General features: G+C 43.7%; 1 protein-coding gene across 2 annotated transcripts in view; it reads right to left on the reverse strand.

The window, feature by feature from the left end:
- Positions 1-1,762: 1,762 nt before the first annotated feature.
- The window catches only part of LOC119955309 (synaptophysin-like protein 1), a 35,214-nt gene continuing 11,165 nt past the window's right edge, over positions 1,763-25,811 (reverse strand). For both annotated transcript variants that reach the window (XM_038781392.1, XM_038781393.1), the window contains 4 exons: positions 17,193-17,314; positions 16,023-16,218; positions 6,745-6,933; positions 1,763-3,476 (listed from right to left, as the gene is read on the reverse strand). In XM_038781392.1, coding sequence (XP_038637320.1) covers positions 3,336-3,476; positions 6,745-6,933; positions 16,023-16,218; positions 17,193-17,314 — 648 coding nt within the window. In that variant the 3' untranslated portion in view covers positions 1,763-3,335. The remainder of the gene's footprint in view (positions 3,477-6,744; positions 6,934-16,022; positions 16,219-17,192; positions 17,315-25,811) is intronic.

The following is a 25,811-nucleotide window of genomic DNA, read 5'->3' on the forward strand; positions in this document are numbered from 1 at the left end:
AATTAGCCCGTCACTCAAATATTGAGATACATACTTAGCTGCGAGATTGTTGCATTGATCATCTAACAAGCAGATTTATTTTTTTGGCTCCAGGTCATACTACCGTAGAAGATACTGGACAATAAAAGTTAACATTTGATCACAATGCATAATACACATGTAGAAAAAGCTAGCTTCAGTTCATTGGAGACAGCACAGTAGCTAGCACAGTTGCTTCACAGCTCCAGGGTCCCAGGTTCGATTTCAAGATTGGGTCACTGTCTGTGTGGAGTTTCCACAGTTTCCCTGTGTCTGCGTAGGTTTCCTCCGGGTGCTCCGGTTTCTCCTCTCAGTCCAAAGATGTGCAGGTTAGGTGGATTGGCCATGCTACATTGCCACGCAAGTGTCCAAAAAGGTTGGGTGGGGTTACTGGGTTGCGTGGATAGGGTGGAGATGTGGGCTTGGGTGTGGTGCTCTTTCCAAGGGCCGGTGCAGACTCGATGGGTTGAATGGCCTCCTTCTGCACTGTAAATTCTATGTTTCTATGACATGTTCAGCTTATGGGAAACTTCCTTCTGCCCTGAGCCGAAGAGGCAAGTTTCAAGTGTTGGGAAACTTAAAATAGTAGCAATTAAAGGTAACAAATAAAACCTGCAATTAACAAACCATCATTCCTTTAGCTGCTTCACTTTCGTGCCATCACTTCTCTATCTTATTTACAATATAGCAGTATCACCGAGGGCTGCCAACTATGATTAAATGCAGTCCTAGAGGTTCCATCACATGACTTGCCTCAAGGCTCCAAGCCATTAGTCAAACAGATCCATTCTTGTGACGCACTGCCTTCCTACACCAAATGGAAGGCAAAAAGACTCATTAGCCAATTTGATGATGCTCATCTGTCAGCCAAGCAGCTACCCCCTCCCACCCCCCTTTGTTTTCTTGCTGTTGTTTATCTATGTATCAGAAATCCTGAGCCCAAAAGGTCTTTTGACTTTCCCAAGCACAGAGGCGGTACAATGCGGTGAGGTGGGGGGAAAAGCTGATGTTTTCCTACGCACTAGTTCTGAATGGTCATGAATAGTTTGAGAGAAAGCAAGCACTCGTGATGTCAGGAGCAGGTTAATATTTGGGAATTCAGTTAGGAAATTGAGACAGGACTGAAATTCCAACAGCTCGAAGCTAGCTGGAGCTTTTGGATGGAAGAGCAAAGCTCTCTAACCTGTTGATGACTCATCGATTGTTCGACTTACAGGAGACAGAGATACTTGCTTTCTAGTGTAGCCAGAAGGAGCAGAGAGATAACAGTGCAGGACCTTCCTCCAGAGATTAAACTGCACAGCTAAAGTGTGGCCCAAGAGCTGGCATCTTCTATTCACCCAAGTCACCACAGTTCAAACTGGAAACCAAACATTTTCACTTCACGAACCTCTAAGCCATTGCATTTCATTTAAAGGTGGTCGCATTTATGAAGTTCTCAAACTTTAAAAAAATACTCCTGCAGTTCCAGAAATTGCCGATAACAGTAAGAAGATTTTGAGCAAAAAAATGTATTCTTCATATAATTTCTACTGTCAAATAACATTCGACACAATTTAAAACTAGAAATGGAAGAAACAGAATTCTCTCACAAATTCTCTTCAAAAAATAATTAAGGATAGTAAAACTCAAGATGGCCTTAAGTTATAAAAATGTTCATGGTCCAAGTTTGCCTGTGTGCGACCCACCATTTTACTTCAGCAAGATTTATATACACATTTATTTTTTTAAAAAGGGCAATCAACAACAGAAAATCTTTTATTTATTTTTCCCGAATTCTTAAACAGAGGCCTTTAAAAACAGAACAGACCATCTCACAAGGCCAAAACATTTACCAAGTTTGGCAAAATACTTGACGCATCTTTGAGGTCTTTCAGCAGCACACATCCAACCAAATACATGGACAGTTCTGAGAATTCCATTTTCAAAATACAAGCCAGTGTCTGATGAGGAAAAGGCACTTAAGTTCAGTGAAAATCTGGAATTATTACATTGATCTTTTGACAACGGATACGAGGCAAATCATTTTTTTTTGCCCTCCTCCTTTTCCCCCTGCCCCCTCCATAAGCATCCAGCCAATTGGAGGATTAACTGCGAACAAAAGCATAATTCCAAAATCAAAAAAGGAGGCAGTTTATGTATGTGTACAAATATATGTGTAAAAAAAAAGCTCAAATACATTTGGTAATTTACCACATCGTGCGACAGGCCTTAACCATTGAATAACAGCACCAGTCAAAAATCAATACATTTTAAGACAGCGAGACAAAGCAAGCAAAGATTTGGAAACAAATATTTTCAAGCTTATATCAAACGACCTTCATTTTACAAATTACGTAATTTCTAATGAAAGTGGGTCATAATGACAATTAGGATTTTTTTTTTTTTTTTTACTGCTCTGAACTGAAAAATAAACAATCAGACAAGCCTAGATTGGAACTACACAAAACTTGAGAAAGTGCTATTTATCAAGTATTGTACAAAAGAAACTAATGATTTCACACCCCTGTGAAAAAAGCAAGTGCAGATTTGGCCAAAAGAAATAATTTCTTGCTCACATTCTTTCCATAATTTCTGTACAAGAAAATAGACTAAGCAGAGAAAAAACTGATACGTGTTTTCGGTAATCCAACAAAAATTCTTCTCATTGCGATGGCTTGAATGGTGTAGTACAGCACAGCCCTTTAAAGATTGACATCTTTCATGTACCAAGCTATTTGTATCCAGTACAACATAGGTCAAGTATGAGGCTAATCTTACAAAAGACAACTTTAAAAATCAAAAACGTACATCCTATTCATTCAAAAGAAATTCAAGAGCAATCACCTACTTTTTATAGTCCAGAATAGCTTGTTAGTATATGCAAATCATGCATTTAATGCTTCCCATCAAGATGAGGGCGATAGGAAGACTAAATTTAACAGGTAGTCAGTTACTGATCATTAGAGATTTAAGGCATACACTATAAATACTCTGTAATAAACACCACCTGAGACAGAAATGGCTGGCATGTTAGACAGATCTTGAAAGGGCTTCACTGTGTTACATATGTGGTATAACAGATTACGAACACTATTGCTGACAGTGTCTGCACATTATTTCACTGTAAACCCCAACTTAAAAAGGACTACACACATTCATCTTATTTCCTCCATCTCCACCTACCAAAAAGGCATATGGCACAAAAGCACAAATAGTAAATACAACGGACACATCTTCCCAACAAGCTAATGCAGTGTTATGAGTAATTATGAAACCTACTGTATGCCTTAGTGAGTTTTCAAACACATGCCTCAACAATTTTTTAGCTACATCCACTATGGATTTTGAGGTGGTTGCGGGGCTGCCACATTCCCTGGATCCTGTTTAGGAGGTTCTGGTGGAGCATGCCAGCTGGTCTCCTTGTACACGAACCACGCATTGCCGCACCAAAGGATCATGTTGAGGAAACCAAACACCTGCAAAGGAAGAATGGAACACATCAAAATTCATCAACTGAAGTGATGCAAAATGAGCCAATACTCAGCGCTTTTAAAAAATAAATTTAGAGTAACCATTTAATTTCTTTTCCAATTGAGGGACAATTTAATGTGGCCAATCCACCTACTCTGCACATTTTTGGGTTGTGCGAGTGAGACCCACGCAGACACAGGGCGAATGTGCAAATTCCACACGGACAGTGACCCTGGCCCGGGATCGAACTTGGGTCTTCGGTGCTAACCACTGTGTCGCCGTGCCACCCACAAAGAAATATCAGATATATTTGTGAGGAACAGCTGAATATTCCTTTTCGCTGTAACAACAAACGTAAATAGCAGAGAATGGTTTTGATCGACCATTGGGTTATGGGCCCAGCGTGCTTCCACTGCGCCATTCAGCTCTAAGGAGGCTTAAAGATCGTTTTTTGTGCAGACCATCACGTGTTCCTGCTGATCACAGGGGAAAATAAGTGACTATGTGACCTACAGGGATAAAGCAGAATTCAAAAGGAAAAAAGAATTGAGACTCCAGTTGTCTCCAAACCCATGGACACCAAAGAAGAGGATCCAAAGTGCCGCCAACAATGATGAATCCACATGACCCTGCATGTTAGGAATCTCATCTTCCACAAAGGAGGCTTCAAGTATTCTCTCTGTCAGAGGGTCCTGGGAGCCCCTTTACGCGGGATACAGTTGAAGATGATGAGGTATTCCCATTTCCCCTCCACCCCACAAATACTGGTGCCCAAGGTCCCATATCTTTCCCAGGTAGTGGGAGGAATGGCTTCTTGACATAGAGCAAATAATCCTGTAGACCGTATCCTGGGTTATTCTGCATGACATGGATTGGCGGCATCTCTTCCTTGCGCCAACCAATGTTGACAAACTTGAAGTCACAAAAGATGAGGGGTACAACTTGCTTTCAGGTGGCAATGAACCTCCTGGTCCAGTGGCAACAAAAATTTTGTTTGATTTCCATACATTGATGGGATGTGGACATGACTCGCAAGGCAACCATTTGTTGCAAATCCCTAATTGCCCTTATGGTGGTGGCGCTGAGCCATCTTCTTGAGTCTCTGCAGTCCATGTTGTGTAGCTACACTCTCTGTTGTTTGAAAGAGAGTTCAAGGATTTTGACCAAGCAAAAAAAGAATGGCAGTATACTTGGTATAGGGTGGTGAGAGATCATGAGGGGGAATAGCAGGTTGTGGTGATACCATGGGTTACTGCTCTTGCCCTTCTAAGTGGTAGGTGGTAGAGGTCACAAATTTGGAAGTCAATGGAATCTGAGTGACTTTCTGCAGTGCATCTTGTAGATAGTATACACTGCCGCCGCTGTGTTGATGGTGGAGGGAGTGAATGTTTATGCTGATGGATAATGTGCCAATCAAGCTTGCAATTTTGTCTTGGATGTTGTTGAGCTGCCTTGTAGATGGCGGACAGGATTTGGAGAGTTGGAAGGTAGGTTACTTGCCAGAGAATTCCCAGCCACTGAGTATCCACGGTATTTATGTGGCTAGCCCAGTTCAGTTTCTGGTCAGTCGCTATATAAATACTGTGGCTACAAGAGAAGGTCAGAGTCTAGGAACCTGTGGCGAGTAACTCATCTCCTGACTCCCCAAAGCCTGTCCACCATTTACAAGGCACAAGTCAGGAGTGTGATGGAATACTTTCCATTTGCATGGATAAGTGCAGCTCCAACAACACTCAAGGACCGTCCAGGAAAAACAGCCCACTTGATCTACATCCCACTCACTCCCTCCACCCAGACACACAGTAGCAGCAGTGTGTATCATCTACCAGATAGACTGCAGGAACTCACCAAGGCTCCTCAAGCAGCACCTTCCAGATCCGCTACCATCTAGGACAGCCTCAGCAGATACATGGGAACACCACCAGCTAGAGATTCCCCTCCAAGTTGGAAATCTATTGGAAAATCTATTCCCATCCGGAGTTGGAAATCTATTGCATTCCTCCATTGTTGCTGGGTCACAATCCTGGAGGTCCCTGCCCCTAACAGCACTGTGGATGTACCTATGCTAAATGGAGTACAGCAGCTCACTACCACCTTTTCAAGGGCAATAAATGCTGGCCAAACCAGCGATGCTCATGTCCCGTAAATGGCTTTTGAAAAATTGTCTGCAAGCTGTGATTCAATGAGTAGTATTACGTCAGGCTATTTCTGTCCCAATTTTGGCATGCCTCTGGATGCTGAACGAGGATGACATGGCAGTATCGTTTAGGCCGGTGTGCCTTTGTTGTGTTATTAATCTAGGTTAATGCCAGCTGGGCCATCTGATTTTATTTTCATTTGACATTTTCATAGCAGTCTGATAGACCTCGCTGGCTCAATACACCATTATGGAGGACAGTTAGGAGTGAGCCACGTTGCTGAGAGTCACATGTTGGCCAGGCCAGATAGGGACAGATTCCCGTCCAAAAAGGACATGAGCGAACAGATGGATTTTTGCAACAATCCAGTTATCTGACGGTCACCACTACAGAGATCAGCTTTTTATTTGGGTTTATTGAATTAACTGAATTTAAATTCCGTAGTTTCGATGTTAGATCTTGAACCCACATCTCTGGGTCATTATTTTGATTACTAGTCCAGTAACATAACCACCAGGCTACTGTTCCTGCAAAGTAGCTGTGTAGCTACGAACTGGCAGTAATGCCTCGTATGTGAATGTAAAGGTCTGGAGCCCTTTTAGGGACAGGATTCACTCTTGTAATGGATCTAGTTCTTCCGCAGTGCTTCCAGACCCTTAAAATATCATGGGTGTAGATCGAAACACTAATTTGACGCACGGCCAGGTCATATGATATGCTGGAGGCATCTGCTGTGAGCAATCATTACAGCAGAACCCCACAGGCGTCCGGGAGCATTCAGAGACAGACTTATCCAATAGGGCTTGAAAATAGTATTTTTGAAGTTTTCAGACTGAATGACACGCTCAAAGATTTTCAAGTGCACAATAGTAGCAACACAACAAACTGAATTAGTATTACAAATAGGCAAAGGAACATCACACATGAAGTAGTCAAGCACCCTACCCCCCCAAAAAGATAATGCCCTCCCCAAATTTCTTTCTGCATCTCCTGCCAACCCCATGTGCGTGCTGTTCATTTTCTAAGTCTACAGCATCATTTAAGCCTTAACACAATGTCAATCAACTATTGCAGGAAAATTATTTACCACAAGATAGGTGGAGATGGAGAATTAAATTAAACTAAGCACACGTACCACAGAAACATTCAAGCTTCCCATGCCGGACACGCCTGCTGAAGAACAGTCAGCGAATCCTTTGCAAACGTTAGCATTTTTTATGATGGTCTCTGGATTTGTAGAGTATTTGAGATCAGTGAGGCCTTTCCCCCAGGCTGAAGAGGAGACCAACCACACGAAGGCAAAAATAGTTGTCACAACTAAGTCCTAGAAAACAACAAGAAAATAAAAGTTCAATTCAAAACACTGAAAATAAATTGACCTCAAACTTCCCACACAATGTGGTGTATTCAAAGAGGACATGTTATGAAACAAAATGTCACTGTTCTCATCTTAAATAAATGTAACTTTCCCAAAGGAAATGAACCCACTGAATGTACCCTGAATATAATGTGGGGCTTAATTCCCACTCATAAAGGATGACACCAGAACTGAGAGGTTATACCGATTAAGAAAGATTGAAGAGGCCTAGGCTCTTTTCTCTGGATTAAGGCAACTAAGAGGTAGCCTGATAGAAGTCTTTAAAATTGGGAGATTAGCTAGGGGAGTATGGAGAGCTGCTGTTCTAATTGTGGGAGACACTAAATCTAGGGGCCATAAAGATAACAGCGACCATTAAATCCAATAAGGATCTGAGGATCAAACCTCTTTACTCAGAGAAAGATGAGAAAGTGGAACCTGTTACCACAGGGCATGGTTGAGGCCAATGTAGGGAAGTTGAACATCATTTGGAAGAATCACTGGAGAAAGCACTGAAGGTTCAAGAGCGTAGAATATGCTCTGGGTGGAGGACTTCAATGTCCATCACCAAGAGTGGCTCGGTAGTACAACCACAGACCGAGCTGGCTGGGTCATAAAGGACATAGCTGCTAGACTGGGACTGCAACAGGTGGTGAGGGAACTAACAAGAGGGAAAAACATACTTGACCTCATCCTCACCAATCTGCCTGCTGCAGATGTCCAAGACAGTATCAGTAGGAGTGACCATCGTACAGTTCTTGTAGAGAAAAAGTCCCGTCTTCACATTGAGGATACCCTCAATCGTGTTGTGTGGCACTACCACCGTGCTAAATGGGATAGACTTCGAACAGATCTCGCAACTCAAGACTGGGCATCCACGAGGCGTTGTGGGCACACAGGAAAAGCAGAATTGTATTCAACCACAATCTGCAACGTTATGGTACGGTATATCTCCCATTCTACCATTACCACCAAGCCAGGGGATCAATCCTGGTTCAATGAAGAGTGCAGGAGAGCATGCCTGGAGCAACACCAGGCATACCGGTAATGAGGCGTCAACCTGAAGCTACAGCACAGGATTACTTGAGTGCCAAACAGCATAAGCAGCAAGTAATAGACAGAGCTAAGTGATTCCACAACCAACGCATCAGATCTAAGCTCTGCAGTCCTGCCACACCCAGCCGTGAATGGTGGTGGACTATTAAACAACTCACTGGAGGAGGCTGTACAAATATCCCCATCCTCAATGATAGAAGAACCCAGCACATATGTGCAAAAGATAAGGCTGAGGCATTCGCAACGATCTTCAGCCAGAAGTGCCGAGAGGACGATCCATCTCAGTCTCCTCCAGGAGTCCCCAGCATCACAGATGGCAGTCTTCAGCCAATACGATTCACTCTACATGATATCAAGAAACGGTTGAAGGCACTGAAAACTGCAACTTCCAGAACTTTCCTCACCCCTAGCCAAGCTGTTCCCGTACAGCTATAACACTGACATCTACCCGGCAATGTGGAAAATTGCCCAGTTGTGTCCTGTACATAAGAAACAGGACAAATCTAACCCAGCCAATTATCTCCCTATCAGTACACTCTCCACCATGAGCAAAGTGATGGAAGGAGTCATCAACAGTGCTATCAAGCGGCACTTACTCAGCAATAACCTGCTCACTGATGCTCAGTTTGAGTTCCACCAGGGTCACTCAGCTCCTGATCTCACTATAGCCTTCGTTTAAGCATGGACAAAAGCGCTGAATGTCAGAGATGAGGGGAGACTGACTGCCCTTGAAATCAAGGCAGTATTTGACCGAGTATAGCATCAAGGAGCCCTAGCTAAATGTGGAATCATGAGGAAAACTCTCTGCTGGTTGGAGTCATACCTGGCACAAAGGAAGATGGTTGTGGTGGTTGGAGGTGAATCATCACAGCTCCAGAACATCACTGCAGGAGTTCCACAGGGTAGTGCCCAACCATCTTCAGCTGCTTCATCAATTACCTGCCTTCCAGCATGTCAGATTTGGGGATGTTTACGGATGACTGAACAACTTTCAGCCCCATTTGCGACTCCTCAGATAATAAAGCAGTCTATGTGCAAATTCAGCAAGACCGGGACAATATCCAGGCTTGGGCTGACAAGTGACAAGTTACATTCGCGCCACACAAGTGCCAGGCAATGACCATCTCCTACAAGAGAGGATATAACCATGGCCTCTTGACATTCAATGGCATTACCATCACAGAATCCCCCATATAAATCAACATCCTGGGGGTTACCATTGATCAGAAACTGAACTGGACTAGCCACATCAATACTGTGGCTACCAGAGCAGGTCAAAGGTTAGGAACCATACAGCAAGTAGCTCATCCCCTGACCCCCCCCCAAAAGCCTGTCAACCATCTACAAGGCACAAGTCAGGAATGTAATGGAATACTCTCCACTTGTCTGGATGAGTGCAGCTCCAACACTCAAGAAGCTCAACACCATCCAGGACAAAACAGCCGCTTGATTGCTCCTCCTTTCACAAAGATTCAGACCCTCCACCGCCGAACAGTGGCAGCCGTGTGTACCATCTACAAGATGCACTGCAGTAATTCACCAAGGATCTTCGACAGCACCTTCCAAACCTCCGATCACAACCATTTATAAGGACAAGAGCAGCAGATACCTGGGAACCCCACCATTTGGAGTTCTCCTCCAAGTCACTCACAACACTAACTTGGGAAACTATCGCCGCTCCTTCGCTGTCCCTGGGGCAAAATCCTGGAACTCCCTCCCTAACAGTATCTACATCCGAAGGACCGCAGCGGTTCAAGAAGGCAACTCACCACCACCTTCTGAAGTGCAACTCAGGATGGGCAATAAATGCTGGCCTAACCAGCAACGCCCACATCCCGTAAATGAATTTAAAAGAAAGTTGAATGAGAGAGAAAGAAATAAATGTAATGCTGAGAAAGTGAGATGAAGACGGTTGGAAGTGCATAGGATTTTCAGCACAGAAACAGGCAGTGCAATAATGAACAGATAAAGATTTTTAGTACTTTTGATAAATTTAATCTAGGTTGTCTAGTAACTAACTGGCTGGCAGTTATAGACTGAAGCTAAAGACTGGATTGCTAATTTATTACTATACCATAAGATGATAAACATAGGAAGTCGCAGAACACATGGATTTGTGAAGCAGAAAAACATGTAAATCAAACAAATGAGACTTTTCTCAGTCGAGCTTTAATTGGTGGTCCAGAGGGAAGCAGGAAGGGAAGTACTGGTGAACACAACAATCTTTCCTCAACAGTCAAGCAGCCAAACGGCAGGTTAGAAACCAGTTTGCAGGCCAAAAGTGATCAATTCTTATCGCCTCAGAGACCTCAAAAAAACTTTTTGTGTGCACCATTTAAACTTGTCAGACAGGGCCATTCACAATCAATTACATATGCAAGAATGAACACTTTTTAAAAGTCACTATCTGGGGAAGGGAAAGGGTACAGTGCCAGTTTAAACTTGTTGAGAAAGGATAACTGGAAAATCTTTTGAACATGGTACTGAATGTTTGATGGCGGATCAGCAGCAAATCAGCAGCCACTTTGCTGCTTGCTTTACACAGTTCAAACTCAGGACAGGCAAGTGCCGGAAAAAACAAAACAAGCCCCCCCCCCCCCTTCATGGTATGAAAATGTTGCTTCCTCTCCTTCAATTCGCGGTCTGCTCCCACTTTGCAAAACACAGCCATGTGTTCAAAAAGCCACATTGAACATGTTCTCCTGTCGAAAGGATTTCATATGCTAAATGGGAATCATGGTAGACAAGACAGATCATCAAACCCACCAACTTTTATTTATATAGCACCTTCAATGTAATAAAATGATGCTTCTTAGTGGCACAGGGGAAGTGGCCATAAGTTTGGTCAAAGAGGAAGATTTTAAGGAGAGCTTTAAAGTAAGAGAGAGGTAGGGCTTTACAGAAGAACTTCCAGAGCTTAGTATCTAGATAGCTGAAGAATGGCCGCAATGATGGAGGCAAGCTGTGATGGTGATTAGGCACGTTACAGCCCTCAGGACTCAACATTTGAGTTCAACAACTTCAGACCTTTCTCCTCCTTCCTAATCCCTTTAAAAAAAAACATTCCATACATCAGTGTTCTTCAAACTCGGGGGCGCGACCCGCGGGCGGGTGTCGGGAGGGTCACGGACGGGTGTCGGGAGGGTCGTGGAGCCGTCCTTCGCGGCGCTCCCGATCGCGCAAATCCCCGTGCAACAGCCGGCTTTTAATAACGCCGGCTGAAAGCAGCCTGTAAAATGGCAGCGAACATGTAATAAGATTTGGCGCATTGCACATGCGCGCACGATCACCGGCACACATACGCAGTGCTGCCACTATTTTTTTTAAACGGTCGCAGCTTTTTGTTTTACAAGTTCGGGGGGGGGATTTATTCATTTAAATTTAATTTTTTTCATTTTTTTTTAAAACAAAGTTCGGGGGGGATTTTATTTGATAAAATTTTACAGGAAAAAAGTGCAGAAGTTTGGACAGATGGAGACTCCATACTTTCCAACACCGGAAGGCTTCACCTTCATCCAACGGGTTCCATTGGAGGAGCGTGTACGAGGGCCAAAGGGACCCAAAACCATTTCCTCCATTTTTATCAGCAGCAAACAACGCAAGAGAAAATGGTGGGTCACTCAGGTCGGCCGGCGTGGGTCGTGAGGGTCGGCCGGCTTGGGTCGCAAAGGTCGGCCGGGTACGGTCCCGAAGGTCAACCGGGTTGGGTCCCGAAGGTTGGCCGGTTGGTAAAAATGGGTCCCCGGAAAAAAAGTTTGAACACTGCCATACATTTTTGTCTCAATGCAAAAACACTCCTTCCCCCTCCCCAGCACTTGAATCATCTTTCTCTTGTTCTTATGATTGCTGCATTTGGTGTTGCAATCTCTTCCAGCCACAGCATAATATCCAACAGATTTTCCCCCTCTGTTCTTGAAATAGTCTCAAAACATTAACTCCGTTTCTCTGACTGATTTAGCACAGGGCTAAATCGTTTCTTTCAAAGCAGACCAAGGTAGGCCAGCAGCACGGTTCAATTCCCGTACCAGCCTCCCCGAGCAGGCGCCGGAATGTGGCGACTAGGGGCTTTTCACAGTAACTTCATTTGAAGCCTACTTGTGACAATAAGCAATTTTCATTTTCATTTAATTCTCCCTACAGATGCTGCCAGAACTGCTGTTTTTTCCAGCATTCACTCAAGAATTTAGTCATAGCTGTGGGAAAAAGAGTTATATTTCCAGCTGTCACGATACAAATCTGGACATCTTTGGAAGGGGGAAGGAATAGTCAATTTGCACTGTTAATTTCACCCACACCATTGTAATAAATCAGGATCTAGAACACAGGCCATTGTAAAACTTAGTATCCGAAAGGTTAGGTGGGATTAAGGGGATGGGGGTAGGCCTCGAGTAGGGTGCTCTTTCAGGGGGTTGATGCAGAATCAATGGACCAATGTGGTCCATCGATTCTGCATCAACCCCCTGAAAGAGCACCCTACTCGAGGCCTACCCCCATCCCCTTAATCCCACCTAACCTTTCGGACACTAAGGGCGCGATTCTCCCAGAGAGGGAGAAATCGTAAGGCTGGCGTCAAATCCGGGCGGGTTTGACGCCAGCCTCCCCCTCCCCGACCGGGAACCGATTCTGGTCCCCGGTCGGGGCTAGCATGCCGCCGCCGTAAACTCCGGCATCGCGGGCTTAACGAATTTCGTTAAGCCCGCTTGCCAGAGTTTGCGCCGGCTGACGCGTCACATGACGTCAGCCGCGCATGCGCGGATTGGAAGACTCCAACCCGCACATGCGCGGATGACGTCATCGCGCATTTGCGCGAAACCCGTGCATGCGCGGGCCGGGATGCCCCTCAGCCGCCCCGCAAAGTGATACGGCGGGGCGGCGGAAGGACAAAGAGTGCACGGGTATCGGACCCGCTGCCCGCGATCGGTGCCCACCGATCGCGGGCCCATGGCACCCTTGGCACGGCCGTGGTACTGCCGCGCCAATCAGTGCCATGATTTTAAAAATCGGCACTTTACGGCCGTTTTTACGAACGGCCAGACCAGGTGTGTTTGCCATTCGTAAAATCAGCCGTAAAGGGCTTGGAACTCGGCCCATCGGCCAGCTGAGAATCGCTGCTGGCCGTAAAAAAACGGCGGCAGCGATTCGTATCGGGAGTCGGGCGTGGGGGGGGGGGGGGGGGGGGGGGAGAGAACAGCGGGAGGGCGTCAGACTAGCGTGGCGGTAAAATTTTACGAACCCCACTATTCTCCGCACTGTCGTGAGTGCGGAGAATTGTGCCCTAAGTTTTACAATGGCCTGTGTTCTAGATCCTGATTTATTACATTGGGTGCCTTTCAGTCTTGAGAAAAAGACCTGCCAAATAATATTGACAAGGAGACATGGGGTAGTATATAGGATTATGTCAGTAAAATCTTGGTTTGCAATAGAACGAAGGAGACTCAGTTTAAGATACTGAAGATCTCACACCTCATCAGACACAGGCTTGATCCGGTTACATCCCCAACGTGTTTAAAGTGCCTGGTAGTCGAGGGTGATTATATACACTGTACATGGACATGTGTTAAGATTCAATCCTATTGGTCTGGTCTGATCTAGTCAGGGAGCTGGAGAGGATATTTGACAGAGCCCGAGAGCTTAATCATTTATTCCTGATTCTAGGTCTTCAGATGGGAGAATTACTGACGTTAATGAAAAAAGGCTGTACAATGTCCTAATTTTTGCAACTCATGAAAATAGATTTTGTTCCTGGATCGGCGACAAGTATCATTCAATTTAAAACTGGCAGAAAATAGTCATGGAGTATATCCCAATGGAATTCCTGTCATCTGTGATCCGTTCTAAGTCTGATGCATTCTGTAAAGTGTGGGAACCCTGTCTCAAATTCATAGGCTCCATCTGATCTGACTTCCTCCAAGCCATATTATAAGTCATCATCTCGCAAGGCAAAGGTGTGCAGCCCGAGATGTTATCCTATCGTACCTCTATGGCCTTCTCCTCTTTCACCCCCAATCTGTTTTTTTGTGGATCCGGTATTAAAACGGGAGACACTGGTTCCTTAAACCTGTTGTTTTAAATTCATCCTGTCTCGTTTTTTACAAATTTGCAAGAATTTTAGTTTTGTACTGTACTGCTTTGTATTGATTTATTTTTGTTGCGCTATTTGTACAAAATTTAAAAATCTAATAAAAATATATATTTAAAAAGTGATACTTGTTCGTTTTGGAAACAAAGTCATTGGTTCTCTCCTAACACTTGTAAATGATATCCTGTCCCCACGCCACTTCCCGTTTCCTGTTACAAACCTTTCTGAAAAGAAATCCTGGGACACATGAGGCCTTGACGATTATGTAGACTGGTTAAGAGTCAATTAAAACGCACAGCTGTGAGCCTCAAATCATACTGACATACAATTCATGCAATGCCGTCAGCCTACGGGATGGCTTTCCTTCTACAATGCTATTTTCGCGGGCTTCCAGAGAGTCACACATATGAACAAGTAATTGAACCTCATGAGCACAGCCTGGAAAAATACCAGATGGAAACAGAACAACCAATAATACCTCAGCTACATGGAAGATTTTAAACAGAACAAATTCAATAATTACATTATAGATCCCATGAGACGAATTGAGCATATCCTGAAATGCCACGCAACTTACCACACTTCAAATTCATCCTTTTATTTGTGCAGCAGGAAACAAAATGACAAGCTGTTTTAAAACTCAAGAACCAGTCTACCCATTTTGACTCCATCATGAATGGGAATGGCAGCTTACAGACATTAAAGCAAGCAGATATTTAATATATAACAGAAGATGCTCATCGCTAACATACTTGAAACATAAAACAGCCCCTGGGTAAATATTTGAAAGGAATAAATGTGTCAGGACACTGGGAAATTTGTGGTCCTGTACTAAATAGATCAGCAGGGCTAATGTTCCCCAACAATAAGGATTTAGAAGTAAACTTTAACCTTTGAATTTTGTTCACTAAATATAAAAGAGTGCTCTATGAATATTAAATTATGTAATCCACCGTAATCAAACTATTTGAATTTTGGAATGACATTTTGGCCTCGTCAGTCAGATGGCCGTTTGAAATGGATTTTCTTTTCTGAAATGAACATACTAGAATTGAGTGGAACATACAGCAAGCCCGCGATACTGGGCTAATTGATGACTGACAGTACGCAATTGAACTTTACTATTAATAGCAACAGAAAATGGCAGAGTCCCCGACTAGCTATTGAATTTCATGTCATTATGACAAGTGGGTAAAGAGAATACAGCTCCAAGCTTCTTTTAATAGAAGGTTCACCCCTTCCAGCACCAATCATAATATTTCAGTCCCTCCTGGAGTTACCACTGACATCTGCGCTGTAGTTTTCGGGGATACAGCAGTCGATTGTCAAAGTCTGAAATCACTGGAATCCTCAATTCAACATCAGCAATTAAACCTTCCTAATGCAGTGAAAATTTAGATCCCTGCTTGGTCACAAGAAGAGTACAGGTGCAAGAATCTCAGGTCCCCACTTACAGGGAGGGTGACAAGATTGTTAGTAGATTATGGCGCACAATGGTTCAATTTAGGGAAATGCATAAGGAATATGGAGTCACACAAAAAAAGCCCCACAACCATCTGCAAGTGGGTATCAGTAGCTAAATAGGGCTACAAATAGGCAGCACTCAGCTGACATGCAACAAATAGTTTATTTCTGCATGAAGCCTGTTATGGTATATCGATTTAAGATAGGCTGAGATCTGCCACTAAACAAGCTATAGATGCCCTATAAGGTAAGCAAGTGCATGCAGAGATTCCTCAACATCACAACATGCTTTGAAGTATTTTCCCCTCCCTCCATATTGATTTCACCCAATGGTTCATAGGTGGCAAGGACTAAAAACACTCCTATCGGTGTCAAAAGCTACAACTTTGATTAGTTTCTAACTATTACAATGATGTGTACAGTACGTTTCATGAAAGCATTCCATTAAGTTACTTACAATCACAGGCCCACGGTTGCCATCACGGTAGATATGGAGATAGCCAACGTACAGAACAAGGGCGGCCATACAATAGAGAAAGGCTAACACTGCGATTGCAACAAAAAACTCAGCAGAGGATGAAAAATCTCCCACTAGGTGGGTTTCTACTGTTTGATTGCAGGTATCCTTGGTGACAATCAAAATTTGGTTCAACCTAGAAAATATACAAATTCAAGAATTACTTTACAAATATTGCTGAGAAAAGGCATTCTGTCGAAGCTTTTTGTCTTAAGCTCATCAGAACGATCACAAGAATACCAATGTCGGGGGGGGGGACCCTTATATTGTACGGGGAGCGCGCTGATTGGTAGGCAAGTGTACTTTTATTGGCAGAGGCATTGTCATGGAAAATACGCACCAATTAATGGTGACTTGACAGTTAAATGCTGAGCATTGTTTAAGAATTTAAACTGGGAAGCTGGACTCTGATTGGTTCATTTTTCAAGGCAATGCCGTGACCAGCGAATGGCTGTCATTTATTTTGTTTAACTGAAACAGGCGCAATGTGCATACATGTTCTTTCGGTCTGTTCAGCAATACTTAATTACTTTTACACTAAAGTTATGCTCACTTGCTCCATCGTCAAAATTTATTCTCAGAAACAGTGAACGGTGTAGTCACCCTTGACAGGCGAGGGCAGCAAATGTGAGATCCATCATTTAAATGCCTTAGCTGCTCTGCGCCATTCAACAATAACAATACAGTAACATGCTGTTAGTAATGGTACAAAACTAGTAATGGTACAAGGCTACCTCAGTCATTCCCCGACTTTATCATTTCATGTGCTAGGCTATTCCAGTTGACATGCAGAAGAGAAGTGGGGGGGGGGCAAACCAAGACTCGGGATTTTTGTTAAACATAAAAAACTCAAGATTGCAAAGAGATTCAAACTTTTGTCTTCAAATTTTTGGAAGCTTCCATTTAATTGAAGCATTGAGATACAGAACGACAGCTAAAAAAGCATGGAAAGTTGACAAATTGAACTTTATTAAACATCAAAATTTTATGCTAATTTATTGACGTACAATGTCAAGTTCTGCACTAGCGAAAAAGTTACAATACGAAACAAATGGTCTCAATGGTGTCAAGTTAAATTCTATTTTGAACAATAAAGACCAAATTACTAACCTGAATGGATACTGAAAGGTCGCATTAAGATGAAGAGTGTCATTAGTGTTCTTGCACTTCACATTCAAGCCAGTTTTGCCACTGAATCCACCACATGTTGCAAATCCAAAAATTGCAAATATCTGGGTAAAAAAAAAGATCCATTAAGTGATGACAAGTTTCAATCTTTCAGCAGCATTAAAAAAATTAAAAGTACTTAACTGCTAGTTGTTCAAATTGTAATCCTCTGGCTTGCTTTTAAAATGAGCGAGATCGGGTCAATTATATTTCCGAGTGTCGCAGATAGCCCAGGAACCATTCACCAATTTGGAACAAGTGCCAGAAAGTGAGTTACGAAGGACATGTTATTAGCTTAGAAATTTATTTTTGCGGAACAGCCGTACAAGATTTCCAATCATCGGCATCTTCAAATATGTATAATTGGCACACATTTGGGCCATCCTACAAACAGGATTCAATCCCCCCCCCTCCCCCGATAATGCAATGCGAACCAGTATGTCAAAACATTTGTGGTTTTTAAAAAATGTATTTGTTCATGGGACGTGGGCATCGCTGGTTATGCCAGCATTTATTGCCCATCATTGATTGCCCTTGAGGAGGCAGTTAAGAGTCAATCACATTGCTGTGGGTCTGGAGTCACATGTAGGCCAGACCAGGTAAGGGTGGCAGATTTCCTTCCCTAAAAGGACATTCGTGAACGTTTGTATGACAATCGACAATGGTTTCATGGCTGTCATTCGACTTTTAATTCCAGAATTTTATTGAATTCAAATTTCACCATCTGAAGTGGCGGGATTTGAACCTCAGCCTCCAGATCATTACTCTGGGTCTCTGGTTTACTAGTGCAGTGACAATACCACTATACCACCGCCTCCCCAGGATGTCCAGTGACATTCTCACATGCTACAGTGAAAACAAGCTCGTTTTACACAAGCTGGAGCCAGATACTTGAACGATTGCAGATTTTGCCATGTGCTGTCTCTCAAGACCACTGCTACAGTGTACACCAGTGCATTAACGCTGAGCAGTCAGAATGGAACACATGGTGAAGGACATCCGCACACAACGGGGGGGAAAAGAAAAATGCACAAGACTGGTTCAGAATGAAAAGATGGTATCTTTTTGTTGGAATATTCCTCAGAAGGGCCCAACTCTCCACAATTTAACTTGGCACTTACATTTTTAAAAATAGTTCACTGGATCGCAAATCAATAATAGAAAATGCCAGAGAAACTCAGCAGTTCTGGCAGCATCTGCAGAGAAACAGGATTAATGTCAAGTCCACGTGACTCTTCTTCAGAGTCATATTGGACTCAAAATGTTAACTCTCGTTTCTCTCCCCACAGATGCTGCCAGGCCTGCTGGGGTTTTTTCCAGCACTTTGTTTTCATTTCTGATTCCTAGCATCTGCAGTATTTAAGTCCAGAAACGTTGACTTCAGCTCAGCACCAATAATTTAAAACATGTGCTGGGAACACCACATCACCGAACTTGACCATATCCTCTTCTAGTCCAAGAACTCCCCTTCGTACTGGGACAGAAGGATAGCAGCTTACACCTTAGAACATGTTAAATGTACTTTTTTATAATTTTTTTGTAACATTGCAATACATCGACTTGGAGATTACAGTAAGTGCAATAGAGCTCAGCCCGTCTCCATACATCTTGTTCCATTGAACTGCCCTCAATACAATTGCAATACTCTTGCAATTCACAATGTACCTTCCATGTCAAGGTATGCAGCCCGAGGGCAAAACATTTCAAATTACAGAAAGTGCAATAGAATTCTACTTCTCTCCATACAGCGTACAGGCACATAGCCCAAAGTGCCATACTGGACTCAAAGTGTTAATTATGTTTCTCTCACCACAGATCCTGCCAGGTTTGATGAGTTTATCCAGCACTAAATTTTTATTTCAGATTTCCAGCACCTGCAGTAATTTGCTTTTATATTGCCACAGGGGTAGGAACATGGAAACAGGAGAAGGTTACTATAGTTTCCAGCCATTTGGTGCGCTGGGCTGAAAGACCTGAGACAGCGACCCTTCCCCATAGAGCTTCCGCCACTGCTGCCCCAAGCTTTAGCACCCCCCCTCAGCACATAGTCCTGGACCTTGGTATGCGCCACTCTGCAACACACGGTTGAGGGCAACTCTTTGTACTGGATGACTAGCAGGTATAAGGCAGACCAAACAGCGTCTTTCACCAAGTTGATGGTTCTCCAGTTTATCTGTATTTGTGACTCTGGACACAGACAGAGTGCTGCAGGCATGGAGCTGCTTGGGATGAACCTCGACAAAAGCCCCAGCATCTTTCTCCAGACATCCTTTGCAGAGGCACATTCCACAAGGAAGTGGGCAACAGTCTCTTCCCCACCACAGCCACCTTGAGAGCTAAATGCAGATGAAATAACAGGCACTCAAGCAATTCTTCTCCAGAAACGAAAATCCAATTTGCCTGAAGAACCCATTTGGTTAGCTTTCGCAGGTGAATCCTGGAACGTGAAAAGCCATCGACCACAGATCAGTTCTTCAATTCTGAAGCAAAGATCTCACCAATGCCAGGGTTTACTCGCCACTTTGCCAATTATATATCTCCCTGTCACTATCTGATCCTTTTCACTTTGTATAAAATGTCAGTGCTGCTCCAGCCTCATCACTAAATTCTGGTCCTGTTACCTGGAAAACTCTACTCCCAAGGTAGGGGCAAAAAGGGTATTTTCCAAAGCAAGTGGGCGTAGGTGAGTGTTGGAGCTATTTAGTTAAGAGATGCCATATTGTCCACTGTGTAGAAAAGTCTAAAGGTTCTCATTTTAAACTCACGAAGGCAGAGGCAGAACAAAATGCAGCCACGACAGCCTTAAAAAGCATTTGGAGTACATTGCTGGTGGTGCTTACTCCCTGCATGCCTTCAAGGAGCTGGACTGTGTCCTGACTGGAGCAGAGATTGCACCTAACAGAAGGTAAATGGCTTTATACTGCAGATAATACTTGGTCAATGTGATCCTGAGGAAGTCGGCAAAGGAATTTTTCCACATGACTGCGATGGCCTAGAATGTCTTTCCCTATCCGTTAAGTTTGTACATGACCAATCCCAAGTTGTCGCATTGGAAAGAAAAGCAGATCGATACATGGCATAGTCGAATGACCAAAATGTTTTCCCTCACGATTTCCAAATGCCTTCATATTTGGGTGTAGGGCTACACATGCAGCAAGCAAGAGAAAGAACTTATTAGAACTCACAGCCGCACATCGTTGGAGGATATACAGTTTGCATTGATGAAGTTTTCTACCAGCAGGAAGCAAGGATTGTAGCAATTGCTCACAAAAGATAAATAGAATGCAAAAACCTAAAGTATTTTTGGGCACGTGTTACTATCTGAATGATATGCGGTGTTATTCTGCAGAAAACATTTTCAAATTCTGCCCCATAGGAGTCTTTGGTCACATTATGTTCTATCTTCTGCATGTCGACCTGTTTGCAGTATCCACCACAATTTTCCCAACCTAGGCACCTCTCTATTGACATCCAGGTCAATGGCCCACATCTTCATTCAGATATGAGCAGTAAAGTGACGTCCAGTGAGATAGGAGAACCTGACACCCCTCCCCTCCAAAAAAAAGCTCACTTCCCCCTCTAAAGTTATTTTCCTCCAAAATACATTCCAGGAGATGGAGCTCTTTTTTTAGGAACTACTGACCCCACTCACTCTCTAAAAATAGTCACACACACACAATTGAAAGGCTGCTACAGACAAAGCTGTGAAAACCTGGTGTCATTTTACTTACAAACAAATGAAGAATAGTAGGTCACTCAGCACCTTGAGCCTGCTCCACCATTCAATAAGATCAGAGTATTTGTTCCCAGAGCTGACCAATGGAATTTCCCCTTGTAACCACAACACTCTGCCAGGAAAGCCGTGGGTGGGGGTGTGCTGCTAGCAGAATGGAGAACCCCGCCAAAATGGAGAATTCACCCCAAAGGTTTTTTTTTTTGAGTTTTGTCATCCGATACAGCTAATGGCTTTTAATCACCAAGGCCGGAGGAAGCTTTTCCACAGCCCAGTGAAGCGTGTGACAATATCTAGTTCATGGTTCATATTAATATATATTTTTTAAAGTGCCAAATTATTTTTTTCCAATTAAGGGGCAATTTAGCGTGGTCAGTCCACCTACCCATGAGACCCATGCCGACACGGGGAGAATGTGCAAACTCCACATGGACAGTGACCCGGGTCCGGGATCGAACCCGGGTCCTCAAGGCCATGAGGCAGCAGTGCTAACCACTCTGCCACCGTGCCGTCCTATGTTAATATTTTAACGGTAGTTTTCAGTTCTGAGAGAATTAAAGATTAACTGTAGAAAATGGGATAAATGCAACTAACGCAGCTTGGAGTCTATTGCACTTAAAAGGTTGGGGCCCTGTCGACTTAAAGTGTTAACAGCTAGAAATGTAAGATCCTAAAACAGCAGGTTGGCTGACTTAGCTTGCGACAGAATATCGGCACAAATGCAGTGCAGAGAATGTTTAATTTTGGGATTTGAGCCAAATCTGGTTCACTAAAATCCTTCACAGCACCAGGATCCCAGGTTCAATTCCCGGCTTGGGTCAGTGTCTGTGCCCAGTCTGCACGTTCTCCCAGTCTCTGCGTGGGTTTCCTCCTGGTGTTCCAGTTTCCTCCCACAAGTCCCTGTTAGGTAATTTGGACATTCTGAATTCTCCCTCGATGTACCCGCACAGACGCCAGAATGTAGCGACTAGAGGCTTTTCACAGTAACTTCATTGCAGTGTTAATGTAAGCCTACTTGTGACAATAAAGATTTTTTATTAACCTTTACGGAAGAAAATCTGCTGTTCTTACTCAGCCTGGCCTACCTGTGACTCCAAGCCCACAGCAATGTGGCTCTTAACTATGTCTGAAATGGTCTAACAAGCCACCCAGTTTAGGTGCAATTGGGAATAGACAACAATTGCTGACCTTGCCAGGAACACTTGCTCTATGATAGAATAAAATCAGAGGGATCTGTCTTGCTCGCTTCTGCCATTTAATGTGGTATGTTTGACCATAGTTTGCCTGTTAATTCATATTTATCACAAGTTAATTCCGAATGCTAAATGTTGTAAATTGCTTTATTCTTCTTAATTTTATCTAGTAAAGTTCATTTTATGTTGTTTAAAACCGTGGAACCTTGTGTTTTTTTTATTCCCTGGTAAGCAACTCAAGATTCCAAGCCACATCTACTTTTAAACAAAGGTACCAGCCCCTAACCAAATCGCAACAAGTGGCAACTCAAAAATAAATCTTACCTGACACATAAGTTAATACAGTCACAATTTAATAATATTTCTGCACCATGTAAATAATACAGCCATGTGAGAATTCAATTACAAAAATATTAAATTATCATGATTTGAATGGAAGAGGCCGAAAATCATAACGTACTGGTAGTGAAGTTAAATAATTGTCTGCATTACAATTTCTGGAATATTCAGCTTAACTGCCAATTAGCAAAACTGAAAATTACCAAAGTTTTGTTACGAGCTTCAGGTGTTCATTCGCTCATGGACAAGATCTCCAATCTCTGGTGTTCTATGGGATTAACTAGAACAGGAGCGGGCACCAGCTAGCTTCCAGTGATACCGAGCACCCTTGCGCATTCCTTCCCGATTGAGACGACTGCATCAAACAAGAAGCCGTGGTGAAATTCAAAGCTTTGATTTCTCCGGGAGTGGTGCACGAAGAGTTAAGAAGCAACGATTACTTAAATAGTGATTCGAACTTTTACCGGTTCGTGGAAACTGCAGCTCATTAGCCACTGTGTGTTAATGATCTGATGCACTATATCAATGTCGGACTGAGCTCGCTTCCTGGTACAGCAACCACAGACCAAACTGTCTTACCAAAGCCATGAATTAATCTGAGGTTCACTCATCCGACTGATGCAGGAAGTGTGGAGATGAGCAGATAGAAATTACACAGAAATAGTGTGCCATCTGTTCTGAGGCCTCAAACACCATCCAGCAACATATCGGCATATTACTGAATTTTTACGTTTGCACTTCTGCCACCCTCCCAAATTTCAATGTTAGTGTTTTTTTTTTTGTTTCCCCCTCTATTTAAAAAGTACTTCACAAAAGTACCAGCCCTTTAAATAAGCAAAATAGACAGTCACAACATTGCCTCTGCAATCATCCTTGCAACCTAGAGGACTGTGTGAAAAGAACTTCACCGTTGCTGAATGAGGCTGCGAAGGAGGGCTGGGTGCTGGGTGTCAAAATGGCTTTTAACACTGCAGATTAAAGAAACGAAGTGGCATTTTATCAAAAAAGCAGTTGAAGAAATGGCCAGCGATTCAAGGTGCTCGCCACTGGGCTTATAGAATCATAGAATTTACAGGGCAAAGGAGGCCATTCGGAAAAGAGAGTCTGCACCAGCTCTTGGAAAGAGCACCCCACCGAAGCCCAAAACTCCACCATATCCCTGTAACCCAGTAACCACACACAAGAGGAGCTGGGTGCAGGGTTTTAAAATGTTTCGATCCTGGCCCCTGTCCGTGTGGAGTTTGTGCATTCTCCCCATGTCTGCGTGGGTCTCGCTCCCACAACCGAGATATGCACGCTAAAATTCTCCATGACATGAAGAACAGTCCCAGGAGATAGAATGTTCATATTGTGAGGATCGAAGGTCGCACCCCGACTCAGTATTTCTCAGACCTGTTCTACAGGATGGTGGGTGAGGGTGTACTTCCATCCCCCTCAGAATTAGACCGGCCCACTGTTCGCTTCAACCGAAGCCTCGCTCTGGAGATCCGCCTCTTGCGATGTCGCAAGATTTCACAGTTTTAAAGAGGAGTTGGTACTTCGAGAGGACAAGACAGCACCCAAATTTTACATGGGAAGGCCACTCTATTAGGCTGTACCAGGCCATTAGTGCTGACCTGGTAAATAAAAGAGTGCTTCTGTTGAAGTGAAATCCACCCTCTGTACAAATGCGGAGTCAATTTCGGGATGATTTACCCATCCCGCCTTACAGTAACATTCTGAGAAAAGGGGTACTTTTTTAGTGCACCAGGAGAGGCTGACTCTTGTCCAGAAGCACAATCTGTGCTCTGTGAAGGTTGCCACTCAAGTGGATAGAACCGTGAAGAAGGCTTATAGTGTGTTAGCGTTTATTAACAGGGGGCATGGGTTTAAGAGCCGCGGGGTTAGGCTGCACCTGTACATGACCCTGGTGAGACCACATTTGGAGTATTGTGTGCAGTTCTGGTTACCTCATTACAGGAAGGATGTGGAAGCATTGGAAAGGGTGCAAAGGAGATTTACCAAGATGCTGCCTGGTTTGCAGGATAGGTCTTATGAGGAAAGTTTGAGGGAGCTAGGGCTTTTCTCTTTGGAGCGGAGGAGGATGAGAGGCGACTTAATAGAGGTTTATAAGATAATGAGGGGGATAGATAGAGTGGACATTCAGAGACTATTTCCTCGGGTGGATGTAGCTGTTACAAGGGGGCATAACTATAATATTCAGGGTGGGAGATATGGGAGGTATATCCGAGGGTAGGTTCTTTACTCAGAGAGTGGTTAGGGTGTGGAATGGACTGCCTGCTGTGATAGTGGAGTCGGACACTTTAGGAACTTTCAAGCGGTTATTGGATAGGCACATGGAGCACACCAGAATGACAGGGAGTGGGATAGCTTGATCTTGGTTTCGGACAATGCTCGGCACAACATCGAGGGCCGAAGGGCCTGTTCTGTGCTGTACTGTTCTATGTCTAATCTGTTACATCACTTGGAGTACAAACACTTTGCATTTAGTTTCCTTTCATGTTTGTCGTTTGGGTGTGCTCTTCATGTCCTTTGTACACAGAATCCCTACAGTGTAGGAGGCCATTCGGCCCATCCAGTCTGCACCGACCCTTCAAAAGAGCACTCCACCCATGTCCACTCCTCCATAACCCTATAACCTAACCTGCACATCCCACGACACCAGGGGACAATTTAGCTAATCCACCAAACCGGCGGCACATCTTTAGAATGTGGACGGAAACCAGAGCACCTGGAGAAAACCCACGCAGACAGAGAGAATGCACAAACTCCACACAGACCGGCACTCAAGGCCGGAACTGAACCTTGGTCCCTGGTGCTGTGAGGTAGCAGTGCTAACCACTGTACCACTGGTGCACGAGAGATGTTTCCTGTTCTTTCCTTGCATTAACCTATTTTTTCCTTTCCCTTTTCGTTATCACTTGGCGTGATTTTTAGTCGTCAGTGTGGTGTCCCAAGCTAAATAAGCTTTTACTCTCCAGTTGAGTCTCCCGGCTAACAAAGTGTTAGCTAATGGGTGTGGTATTAAATGGTCTTCTGCAGCTCAAAGCAGTTTTCAAAATGAGCCCAGAGTTTGTGTTTAGTTATGTATTGTTATTTGTAGATTTTAAGGTTAAGGTATTATTTCCCACCGTCCCATTTGCTTTTGGGTGTGGTTATGCTCGACTGCAATGACGCCGTTGGGTTTGGGTGGGGGGAGGGGTGGGCGGTTAGCGTTAGTTTATGTTTGCATATCATCTCACTTGGCTCGAGGGCCACCTTGGGTGGATCATCTTACTTTGTCGTATCTGTTACCCT

This window comes from Scyliorhinus canicula, chromosome 20 (genome assembly GCF_902713615.1).
Source record: "Scyliorhinus canicula chromosome 20, sScyCan1.1, whole genome shotgun sequence".
Lineage (NCBI taxonomy): Eukaryota > Metazoa > Chordata > Chondrichthyes > Carcharhiniformes > Scyliorhinidae > Scyliorhinus > Scyliorhinus canicula.